Here is a 12,951-nt window from a genome sequence, read left to right as displayed (position 1 = left end):
TAAGTTGATGGACTGTGGAAACCACACATATGCTTTGCTTGTTTTTGGCTCGAGGATCCCACAGGGTCTAGAGCTGAGACAGATGGGTCCAAGCATCTTGTTAAAGGCTGGCCTGACCTTTCAGTGGCTCATCTATCTACTTTCATTCTATGCAATGATGTTGATGAGGTCAGTCCATATTTTCCCTGAGCCACAAAGTTTGGAGTTAACTGATTCACATGTATATGGGCGTCCTAAGATCCAAATAATACCTGAGCCTCTGTTTTGTATTTAGACAAGGCAATACAAGAGCTAAGCAGATATCTACTGCTTTCTTCGGTTCATGAGTCTGTACAGTGCACTCTGTATCCATCAGATTTGGGGTTTCTTAGTTAGTGTTTATGAAGGGTTATAGGCGTGGTATACAATGATATGTTCAGAGAGAACAGGCATACATACTGGGAAGTGTTGAGTTTTTGTTAACATATTCTTCTGTTAACTTGCGATAAAATAAAAGGGAAAACTGGACTCCAGTCCATCTAACTTTCGAGGTAGTGTGGCTCCAGGTACGCTGGATTAAGTATAGATTGTCTACTATATAGGAAAGAGATCTGTAAATATTTGTATTTATTTTTCATTCAAATGTTATGTAATTTTTCTTCCCTTATTTAGTCCTTTCCTGCAATTTTTACAGAAATCTTGTATTTTTTCAGGTTTCAGTGACAATATTTTTCCTCCCATCTTAATGTCTAAACGATCTTTTAATTTCTATTCTTAATGTACCTAAGGGATTGCAAGTTTTGTAAGAAATATGTATTCACACTATTAACATTATCTCTTGTTCCACTTTCAGGCTCATAGGGTTTGTCTATTCTCCTTTTTTGTGTTCCGATTTTATCTTTACATCTTTCAATTCCCTTCTTTTACTCTCTGAGTCCCAATATCCGCCAAATGAGTGTCCAAAACTTGGACAACTCTTTACTTAGTGGCCATTCTCAAGAAACAACTCAAGGACTAGCTTTTCTGCCTAGCATATCAAAATGTTGTGTTCCAATATTTTGGGACTGATTTTGTTTAGAGCAGGATTTTGGATTAAAATTCTAGTAAATTAAAGTTAAAAAAATTATTGTTGGGGAGGAGCACAGAAAATATATATGTGTTTCATTATACTCACGGCCACTGAAATTATGTGGTTTGAAAGAGCCAAATTCGAGAAAATTATGTGGCAAGAAAAGGCAAATTATGCAGCATAATGCAGCATATTTTCTACCAGTATTACTTGATTATTTTGTAATTTTTTAACTTGGCAACACTGCATGAGCTTTGGTTGCACCTCAGTAGTACTAGTTTAACACCCAAATATAGCAAGAAGCAACTGGAAAGTCACCAGTCCAGCTTTGCACAGGGCATTCCACGGCGTGGCAACATGTTCCACTGCATTTTTAGTAACGTTTGAACCATGTGAGCTAGAAACATGTTTTTTTTAATCTGCAGTTTATGCACCAAATGATGGATTATGTGGCAAATGGGGCACATCTATAATTATGCGAAAATTGCCATGACCGCACAATCACATAATTCCAGTGGACCTGGTTATACTTTTGTAGCAACATGTGCTTACGTACATGAACACATGTATACCTGTATGTGTGAAAGTTATGGAAACATTCATCATTACGACGCAGAAAATCAACCAATCATGAAAGATCATACGACAGAATCATGGCCACATATGTCCAAATCTGTGAGACAAACTATTAAGGATCATTTTAGCTGTTTTTGGAAGTCAATGTCAGAAAATTTGTTCACATTCTATATTCATACTTATGTTCTGCCTGTCCATACCTTGTCGGTGTTGGCGTAATCATCCATTGCTCCTCCAATCACATAGAGCTTGTTCATGCAGGGTGTGATGGCTGCTGAACTCACCGCTTCCAACATGGCGTCGATAAACGTCCAGCTGTTGGAGAATGAGTCGTAGCACTCCACCGTGGACAACCTGTGGAAGCCATCAAAGCCCCCGACAGCATAGAGCTGAAAGAGAGGAAGCGCGCTAGTTGTGAATATATGCCCTTTGTGGATAATTATTATCTTGGCCTCAGGAAGGAATTTATTAGACACTTGACATGAAATATGACTTACAGAAGGAATAATTCAACATAGTGTTGTTTGCACCAAACTGTCAGGAAAAGGAAGGAAGGTCAGACATGGAAAATGTGGAAGACAGGGATATGGAAACTAGTGTGAGAAACAACATGATTCTCACTTCCAGGTTAGATGTGGGCATGCCAGGGCGATGAGGTAGAGCTGCTACATAATACTCACAGAGATCTTGAGAAGGTACATGACAACATATCCCAGTTGTTTCAGGTTACTCCCCTCAAGATTAGTTTGTCATCCAATCTTGCACAGTTGCAATTTATTGTTCTCACCCTTTTCAGTTCCCTGTTTCTCCTGACACACATCTGTTCTTTCATCGTTCCTTTGCCTCCCCACTCTTTACCCTCTTTGTGTTCAACCTTACCTGCATTCGCCTTCATGTCAAGAATGTGAAGCATATTCGTACTTAAATCCTATCCTCAACATCTTCTGCTCTGAGCCTGTATCCTGGTTCCTTCTCTTCCTTTCCCCTGTCCCGAAGAACTGACTGGTTACATTTTAAGCACCTGATCCAGACAGAGGTTAGGGTGTCTTTGGTGGTTGACCAGGATCCCCGGGATTGCAGACCAGTGAATGGCTGGTCGACACAGTGGGTTGTGAACCTGTGGCTCCCCTGGAGAGTGTCCCACACGTAAAGTATTTCACTCACCGGACTGCGTCCCATCCTTCGAGGGTCAATACTTGATTATCGTGTATTGGTTACTCAGGCTGTCTAGTCTCAATGGTCTTATCTGTCCCCACAGCTGGACAGGGGACTTGTGTTGTTGACAGTTTTGTGAAATTCCTATGTCTGTTTTCCCATGACTCCGGCTGTTACTGCTCTTGGTTTCTTTTTATTTTGTTTGCTGTGGCTGTATTGTACCTTCTTCTGCTATTTTGAGGCCTTTTTGAAGTAATATCTCTGCCAGGCTGGAGCTGATTGTTCCATTCTAGAAGGCATTTGCAGAGTAGCACGGGATTGGGTCCTGGTCGGATGTGGACACCTCTCTGCGACTATTGGGTGTGAACACCTCTCTGCGATCTCTGTTCCGGTCTTTTCTGATGTCTCTGTTCATTGGGAGTTTCAATGCCTCCTGTTTCAGTCTGGTTTCCCACCTGCATCAGGCGGTTACTTTCCACTCTGTGCATGTGGTCTGCCTAAGTTCTCCTTTTGATGACTATAGTTTTACCACAGTGTTTCAAATATTGCACATGCACACAAAAAGTCAATCGTTTTTTTACACAACCATTGCATCTGTTGCAAGGCTTCTGTAGTTAGTAGCTTCCTCCGGATTGCATGTTATTTGATGTGGCATTCTCTGGCTCTTACTTTTGCTCTGGACTTTTGTGTGCTGGATTGTCCTCTTGTGTCCTTTCTTTATTTTCTGTTCCAAACTTGGGGTTCCAAAGGGTGAACCTCTCTTGAGCAGGGTAGTGTGTCCCTATGCTTCTATCTGGATTCTCCTCACCTTCCTTTGTGATAGGGGTGCCACTGACCCATTTGGGAGCTACTTTGGTGGCTGCTGCTTCCCTCTTGAGTTGCCTTGTAGCCTTGTTGAGATCTTTAATTTCTAGTCAATGCGCTCTTGTCTCTCCATGGATAGGCTGGCCTTGGTATTGTTGAATTGGACAATCCCTGGTTGTGTCATGGACCAGCTCTGGGCCTCTGTCTTCCTCTGTGTCCCTGTCTCTCTTTAGACAGGACCTTCTTGCATGAGGGACTGGGCTATGTTGGCTCTGTTGTGCAGGCTTGCACAGTGGGGATCTGATCCTGCTTGAACAGTCCTTCTTTTTGGGGTGATTACTTTCTTCAATTGGGCATTGCCCTTGGACTTGGCCCTGGGATAGTAACTTCAGACAAACTGACTGTAGTTGTTCGTATTGTACAGGTTATCTGGCCACTTGCTTGTGCAGCTCCATTTGCTTTCCTGTCCTGTATACGCTTCTACTTCTTGCTGTGTTTCCATATTGTTCAGACTGGCCTTTGGGTGGTCTCCTCTCTGGTGTTGGTCCAGCACCCAGGGGTTGAGGCCTGAAGGGTCATCCCCTTTACCTTTTTTTCCATTTGACTATGGCTTCATCTGGGCTTTTTTGCCACTTTTGGAGACCGGTGTTCATGTTGAGTCTTGATTCTGTAGACTGCCTTCCTCTCCCCTTTGTTGGTCATTCTTCCGGCACTCCAGCCACACTCAAGCTTTTTGTTTCTGCTCCTTATAGTTTGGGGTTCATGTGATGACCTCTTTGGTTCTTCTGAACTTCCCTTGGAGACCTGTTGTTCGGTGATCTTTGCCCTCTAACTGGCTTACTCTGTGGATACCTGTGCAGTTGGATGTCTCTTTCTTGTGTTGGTCCATGCTCTTCCGGCGTGGGCCTCTTTTGGTCCTTTTTTCCACTGACAGCTTCTTGTGGAATGATGCTGTGGTTTCTGTTTTTCATCATCTAGCAGGCTGCTCTCCAGTCCGGCTGTTAATTTCCAATGTGTTAGAAACCTGCTGAGTTTGTTTGCGTCCTGCCTTTATTTGCACCATAATTTGTTTCCTTGTACCTTGCTCCCTGGCCAAGAAGTGTGGCTGTGACGTGCACTTCGGCAGACATTTTTCACTTGTTTCAATTTAATGGGGGCATTGGGCATTGGTTATGTATCCTTCGGATGGGCCCACACACCAATTATGGCACCTTGGGTAATGCTGTCTTTCTAAGTGCCTGTGGTTTTCCTGGGATTTCTGCTCATTCCAGGCTTCGCGGTTTGGTTCCCTTCCCCATACTGTGGTGTCTGCCTGCATTGTTTTAAGCGCTCTGTGTCAATTGCTGTGTTTTTCCTCTGGTTTCCAGTAGCACCGCTGTCTGCAGGCCCTGATTCCACTTGGTATATCCGCACATGGTTCGGACTGTTTCCAGGAAGAGGGATCAAGGGGCTAATGCTTTTATTCCTTATTCCTTACTAGTAATCTTCATTGCTCTGAGTCCATGTCCTCCTAGCTTATACCCCAGCATGCTGCCTGCCTCGGCTTTGCATGCTCCAGTCTGCGCATGGACAGTGCAGAGAGATATGGGTAGTAATGAGGAATAGCCACTGCCTGAAACAGACAACAAGCATTTGCAATGCAATAGGTCTCGCATTAGGAAAGTTTGAGCTATTGGTCTTGTAAATGACACATTTTTTATTTCTGTGTTGGTTTTGTAAATAGGGAAATTAATAGCTTTGTCATTTACAATGCCAATACTTTTCATTTTTGCAAATGTGACACTCATAGCATTTGTAATGCAACATGGTTTGTATTTCCGTGACTTAGATGTATTGATATTACAAATAACAATGGTTTTTATTTTTTTTTAAATAATTCATACTTAAATAAAAGTTCTTGTAATTTATAATGGCAATAGCTTAAACTTTTGGAAATAACTTGTGAAGATTATGTTCAGTGTATTTTATTGTGACTAAAATCCAGGAACAGAAGTGAAATATTAACATCTTTTTTGTGACATTTGTAATAAAGTTTGAAACATTGAGAGAACATATTTAAACCAGTTGTTGAATGGTTGCACAGATTGATGCTGTGGTGGTGCGGAGTGATGTGGTGGCGAGGAGTGATGCTGTGGCGTTCAGTGATGCTGTGGTAGCGCATAGTGATGCTGTGGTGCCCCTGAGTGATGCTGTGGTGCCCCTGAGTGATGCTGTGGTTGTGCGATAGATAAAGTGAAGGTGATAGATAAATAGAGTGAGAGCGATAGATAGATAGATAGATAGATAGATAGATAGATAGATAGATAGATAGATAGATAGATAGATAGATAGATAGATAGATAGATAGATAGATAGATAGATAGATAGATAGAGTGAGTGAGTGAGGGCGATAGATAGAGTGAGGTCGATAGCTAGATAGAGTGTGGGCGATAGATAGAGTGAGGGCGATAGATAGATAGAGTGTGGGCGATAGATAGAGTGTGGGCAATAGATAGATAGAGTGTCGGCTGGATTTAGAGGGTGTATTTGGTGTTGGAGGGTGTAGTTGGAGGGTGGAGTTTGAGTTGGAGGGTGGAGTTTGAGTTGGAGGGTGGAGTTTGAGTTGGAGGGTGGAGTTGGAGGGTGGAGTTGGAGGGTGGAGTTGGAGGGTGGAGTTTGAGTTGGAGGGTGGAATTGGAGGGTGGAGTTGGAGTTGGAGGTTGGAGTTTGAGTTGGAGGGTGGAGTTTGAGTTGGAGGGTGGAGTTTGAGTTGGAGGGTGGAGTTTGAGTTGGAGGGTGGAGTTGGAGTTGGAGGGTGGAGTTTGAGTTGGAGGGTGGAGTTTGAGTTGGAGGGTGGAGTTGGAGGGTGGAGTTGGAGGGTGGAGTTTGAGTTGGAGGGTGGAGTTGGAGGGTGGAGTTTGAGTTGGAGGGTGGAGTTGGAGTTGGAGGGATAAGTTGGAGGGTGGAGTTGGAGGGTGGATTTGGAGGGTGGAGTTTCAGTTGGAGGGTGGAGTTGGAGTTGAAGTTGGAGGGTGGAGTTTCAGTTGGAGGGTGGAGTTTCAGTTGGAGGGTGGAGTTGGAGTTGGAGGGTGTTTGGATTTGGAGGGTGGAGTTTGAGTTGGAGGGTGGAGTTGGATTTGGAGGGTGGAGTTGGAGGTGGAGTTGGAGGGTGGAGTTTGAGTTGGAGGGTGGAGTTGGAGGGTGGAGTTGGAGGGTGGAGTTGGAGGGTGGAGTTGGAGGGTGGAGTTTGAGTTGGAGGGTGGAGTTTGAGTTGGAGGGTGGAGTTTGAGTTGGAGGGTGGAGTTGGAGTTGGAGGGTGGAGTTTGAGTTGGAGGGTGGAGTTTGAGTTGGAGGGTGGAGTTGGAGGGTGGAGTTGGAGGGTGGAGTTTGAGTTGGAGGGTGGAGTTGGAGGGTGGAGTTTGAGTTGGAGGGTGGAGTTGGAGGGTGGAGTTGGAGGGTGGAGTTGGAGGGTGGATTTGGAGGGTGGAGTTTCAGTAGGAGGGTGGAGTTGGAGTTGAAGTTGGAGGGTGGAGTTTCAGTTGGAGGGTGGAGTTTCAGTTGGAGGGTGGAGTTGGAGTTGGAGGGTGGAGTTGGAGTTGGAGGGTGGAGTTTGAGTTGGAGGGTGGAGTTTGAGTTGGAGGGTGGAGTTTGAGTTGGAGGGTGGAGTTGGAGGGTGGAGTTGGATTTGGAGGGTGGAGTTGGAGTTGGAGGGTGGAGTTTGAGTTGGAGGGTGGAGTTGGAGGTGGAGTTTGAGGGTGGAGTTTGAGTTGGAGGGTAGAGTTGGAGTTGGAGGGTGGATTTGGAGGGTGGAGTTGGAGGGTGGAGTTTGAGTTGGAGGGTGGAGTTTGAGTTGGAGGGTGGAGTTGGAGGGTGGAGTTGGAGGGTCGAGTTGGAGTTGGAGAGTAGAGTTTGAGTTGGAGGGTGGAGTTTGAGTTGGAGGGTGGAGTTGGAGGGAGGATTTGGAGGGTGGAGTTGGAGTTGGAGGGTGGAGTTGGAGTTGGAGGGTGGAGTTTGAGTTGGAGGGTGGAGTTTGAGTTGGAGGGTGGAGTTGGAGGGTGGAGTTGGAGGGTGGAGTTGGAGGGTGGAGTTGGAGGGTGGAGAAGGAGGGTGGAGTTGGAAGGTGTAGTTGGAGATTGGAGTTGGAGAGTGGAGTTGGAGAGTGGATTTGAAGAGTGGAGTTGGAGGTTGGAGTTGGAGGGTGGGGTGAGAGGGGTGAGGGGGTGTGAGTGGGTGTGAGGGTGAGGGTGTGAGAGTGAGGGTGTGCGTGAGGGTATGTTTGAGGTTGAGGTTGTTTGGGGGTGCGGGTGTTTGAGTGAGGGTGTGTAACGGTGAGGGGGTGTGAGTGGGTGAGGGGTTGTGAGGGAGAGGGAGTGTGAGGCTGAGTGGGTGTGAGGGTGAGAGGGAGTGTGAGGGTGTGTGAGAGTGAGAGGGTGTGTGAGGGTGAGAGGGTGTGTGAGGGTGAGAGGGTAAGTGAGGGTGAGAGGGTGGGCGAGGGTGTGTGAGGGTGAGAGTGTGTGAGGGTGAGAGTGTGTGAGGTTGAGGGGGTGTGTGGGGTTGTGAGTGTGAGGGGGTGTGAGGGTGAGGGGGTGTGGGGGTGAGGGAGTGTGGGGGTGTGAGGGTGAGGGCGTGTGAGGTTGAGATGGTGTGTTTGAGGGTGAGAGGGTGAAAGGGTGTGTGAGGGTGAGGGGTGTGAGGGTGAGCGAGGGTGAGGGGGTGAGGGAGGGTGAGGGGATGTGAGGGGGTGTGAGTGTGAGAGGGTGTGTGAGGGTGAAGGCAAGCTCTGGCATTGGAAAGACAATTCACACCCCTGCCTGATGGACAGTGTTTATGCACCAGCGCCAGTGTGTCATACTAGCACCCCATGCCCCCCATCCAAACCAAAAAGGGAAAAATGTATAGCCCTCAATTCTTAGCATATTTATTAATATTTGTTAACGATGAGAAAAGCCCTGGTTAGAGAACGAGGCATTATCCATCACAATCCCCGCAAGGTAACCCAAACAAAATGTGACATTTCTTTTGTCTGCAGCCTGACAAGAAACAAAATTATGCTGACATTACACCCAACACCGTGAAAAACAATACCTAGCTTGAAATCCTTTGCAACACCCTTTGCAGTAGCACTACATACCGAATGAGAGCACAGACGATGCAAAAATGGGAAAGAGTAAGGCATCTATACTAACAGTCTGCACGCACGCACGCCAAAGAACACTACGTAAAGTTGTCCCTTCAACACTTTCATTGAGATTGATTGACCCCTTCAGTGCTCATGACAAAGCCAGCTCGTCATGGGCATTACCTGCGCTGTGCTTATGACGAGCTGGCTTTGTCATGTAAAGTGGGTTTTTTAAATTTTCAGCGCACAGCAGGAAAAGCTGCAGCACTCATAGTGTTAATGCCTCTTTCCTTGATCACTGTGATACCTTTACTGAGGTGAAAGCAAAGGGCAACATGAATATATGAGGAAACAGGGAAAGATAATCAGTTTAACAAATAGAGTAACAAATGCACCTATGTAAGATAGATAAATAACCTACTAACTTCTCAGAAAAATGAACACGTTTGTACATGGAGATTTCTCACGTAAAGAAAGGAGGGTGCAACAATTTGACGTGGATCATTGTAGAATGTGGTTGAGTGGCGAAGCCTGAATCAGAACATCCACTTATTTAGCAACAGAGTACACATCTCAAGTGAATCGCTGTGGGGAGGGGGGAGGAGAAATGCGGGGGAGGAGAAATGCGAGTCATGTTAGAGGGAGCAGAGCGGGATGGGGGTGGGCGGCAGCTTCACAGCTCAGAGGCATCTATACTAACAGTCTGCACACACGCCAAAGAACACTACCTAAAGTTGTCCCTACAACACTTTCATTGAGATTGATTAATGCCTCTTTTCTTGATCACTGTGATACCTTTACTGAGGTGAAAGCAAAGGGCAACATGAATATATTAGGAAACAGGGAAAGATAATCAGTTTAACCAATAGAGTAACAAATGCACCTATGTAAGATAGATAAATATCCTACTAACTTCCCAGAAAAATGAACACCTTTGTACATGGAGATTTCTCACGTAAAGAAAGGAGGGTGCAACAATTTGACGTGGATCATTGTAGAATGTGGTTGAGTGGCGAAGCCTGAATCAGAACATCCACTTATTTAACAACAGAGTACACATCTCAAGTGAATTGCTGTGGGGAGGGGGAGGAGAAATGCAAGGGAGGAGAAATGTGGGTCACGTTAGAGGGAGCAGAGTGGGAGGGGGGTGGGGAGCAGAGCCTTTGAAGAGCGGAGAAGCAGATTGCCTTCAAGGCAACTGTGAAGCAGTGGGCGGGGAAGCACAGGAGCAAATGGTAAGTTCGGGTCTGATGCAATTATGGCAAGCGCGCTGGGGAAGCCTGTGGGAGGGAGGCTGAGGCTTTAATGTGGGGAATGCACGTGCTTGTGGTCACGTGATTTCACGTGAATTGTTGGAAATCCGCACTCGCAATCCGCCTGGTTTAACTTTCTGGTTTCACCCCAATAGGTCTCTCTGCGAGACCTAAAAAAGACTATGGCCAAGAATTTGGAAGTAGAAATTCTAAAAAACAAGGAACATGCATTAGGTTGGGGGCCATTGTACTGCTGGTCTTGTGGCTAAGATCACTGATGAGGATGGCATGCACTTAAAATAATGAATATTAGTGGTAAGTAGTCAAAGTATTACCTTCTCATCACCCTCACATGTGTTTACCACTGATTTTCTTTGTCTCTAATGCTGGGTTTAAGTATTCTTTGTAAGAGGGAAAATGGGTTGCTGAACAAGGCATTCAAAATGTTATACTGTCTTTTGATCTGTGTCATACACACCCAATCAATAGTTTGAATTAAAGAATATATTATTTAAAAACCCTTTGAAATTATCTGATAGGAAGTAGAATCTTTTAACTATTTAGGTATTCTTATTAGCACAGTTTTTAGCTGGACCGCATTACTAACCTCTAGAACACAGCACTTCAACAGAAACCTTGATTCCATATTCAAATTTGAACATAGGTTAAAGCATAAACCAATCACAGAAATGGTGATTTTATATGAGTAAATGTATCTCAGTGGGGGTATATGATGCCTGGCTATGGGGCCACTGCAAAGTGGTGGTCCTCCAAAGAGCTGTAAATAGTTTCATGCATAGATTATTGTCAAATCCAGGGGGCACTGTCCACTCATATGCCATGAGGAACTTGGAATGCCATACCTGGAGGACTTGATCAGGCTTACACCACTGCTACATTGGATCAAATGTTGGGGAACCCCAAAGGCTGATCTTGTAAGTACTTGCATTACTGATTGTCTGTCACTTGATAGGGAAGACCAGATTCGCTGGCTCTCCAAACTTGAGGGAATGTTTCAAGACAATAGGCCTCTCAGAACTTTAGAAAAACTCCCTTAAAATTGGGCCTGAACTGGTTAAACAATGCTATTTGGACCATTTTATGAATTCCTAGAGAAGGCCCAGGCCAAGGAGTCGATAGTTACATATTCAACCGTGACAACACCAAAGAGCATGGAGCCATACTTAGAATGGATTATAAACCCTACTCAGCTTTATTATTTTACACTTTTTAAGTTATGCACACTGCATTTTAAATTGTCTTTCCCTTTGTCAGGGTAACATGACTGTTCCCCATGTTGCTGTGACAATGTTTCTCCGCAAAGCACTAGTCACTTAATTTAGTTTTGCACCTTGTACTCAGCTCCGAGGCTTTCCTTCTTACACCCTTTATAGTATAATGTGTTGCAGTAGCTCACCATTTCCTGGTCCTGATGAAAGCTGGAGCAATGCTCCAATTATCTGAAACTAGTTGACCATTCTACACAGCGCCACAACGTAGTTTTACTCATTTACTACCAGGCGTGTTTTTAATCTTGACACCTACACTCATTTCGACAAGTTAGCTGTTTAGTCTAGGTAGTCATTTTTAAGCACCTTTTCTTCAGCACTGCACTTTTTTCACACTTTATTTTGGGCACAACTGTGGCAAAACACGTCTTTCTCCATTTCCGCACCGTTATATGGGAGATATATGGAATGGCTGACCATCCCCAAATGATGAAATGCCGCCAAGAGGGTGGTCTGATGGGACTTTTCTAGCCCAGTGTGACCCAACACACTTATCCACACGGGTATCCTTGTGATTCCTGCTCTCCACTCTGGACAACACACCACTAATTGACCTGGTCTCCTTTTTTTTTTTTTTTTTTTTTTGTGTTTGGTATCTACAGTATAGGGGCATGAGTTGACAGGTCGTTAAAATATTTCCCCTTTGACCCTCCGTACATGTGTTTATTATTAGTTAGAGCAACTTCTTGTTGCGGGTCTTTTCCAGATACATACCTATCTGATGGTTGCATCATACAAGCTCACCTAATTTAATTGTGTGTGACTCCGTCTACCTACATGCCGTCACCCCTGCCTTGAGTTTGACCTGTGTTGTGTTTTCACTCCTTCTGGCCATGTTTTTTAAAAAATTCTTTCCAGAACCGTAGTTCTTTACCTCACCAGGTGATTGCACACTAACTACCTTCACGGCTAGAACAAGTTTTTTAGACAAACTGGGCACCCCCCTCTTTTTGTCCAACACTACAAAAAGCATTTAAAAATCTTTGTGACTCCTGGCTTTTTGCTTCACCACACACTTTGTTTGCAACATCAGTATGAGACACTGTATATTTGGACAATAACAAAATTTGTTTCAAAATTTCTGTGTCAATCGTGGCGATCCTCCTCTTCATGATAGGGGGCTCATCTAGCCCCTCTATCTTGGCACAGGTGTAGCCGAGCATTTATCCTTGCAAGATTTAATGCTTTTAATAGTTCTGACCTGCAATAGCTTCACGCATGCGCAAAGAGCACTGTGCTCTCTGTATTTCAGCGGAGCACTGTGGCGCATGCGCGCGGAGACCAGTGCCGGTTTTGCAGGACTGTCCCCGAGCTCGCCTCCTGTTCCCGCAGGTGAGCTCGCTTCCCTGTTTGAGCCTCACTCCCCAGGCTTTTGTTCTCAGTAGCGGCCACAATTGGCTGACTACACAGCCAGCCTCGACATTTAAACCGAACGGGCGGTTCAGTCGGTGCCTCCCCTTCCGCTCGGCTTTGAGCACGGGCACCGACGGACAGGTCAGTTCGGCGAGGTTGTGATGAACAGTACAGTGTGTATGTGTTGCCATAACAGGTTCCTAACATTCAGTATGGGTGTAGGCAGTGCTTGGAGTTAACAGTTTCTACCACTTGTTCGAGCAGTGCCCGTGATGCAAATGGTTATGACTGAGGTTTTCCCTGTCGCTTATCCTAGTACTAGCAGTGGCATTCAGTACTTTTCCTTGATTTTTGGGTATTTTTCGAGTCGGCAAC

General features: G+C 45.2%; 1 protein-coding gene across 1 annotated transcript in view; it reads right to left on the bottom strand.

Moving 5' to 3' along the window:
- The window catches only part of KLHL35 (kelch like family member 35), a 67,542-nt gene that overhangs the window by 23,561 nt on the left and 31,030 nt on the right, over positions 1–12,951 (bottom strand). Inside the window, exon 4 of the mRNA XM_086933860.1 lies at positions 1,825–2,013. Coding sequence (XP_086789986.1) covers positions 1,825–2,013 — 189 coding nt within the window. The remainder of the gene's footprint in view (positions 1–1,824; positions 2,014–12,951) is intronic.

The sequence above is a fragment of the Lissotriton vulgaris genome, chromosome 8, assembly GCF_964263255.1.
Source record: "Lissotriton vulgaris chromosome 8, aLisVul1.2, whole genome shotgun sequence".
Classification (NCBI taxonomy): Eukaryota; Metazoa; Chordata; class Amphibia; order Caudata; family Salamandridae; genus Lissotriton; species Lissotriton vulgaris.
Note: the sequence above shows the minus strand (reverse complement) of the source record. Positions and strands in the feature narration are given on the sequence as shown.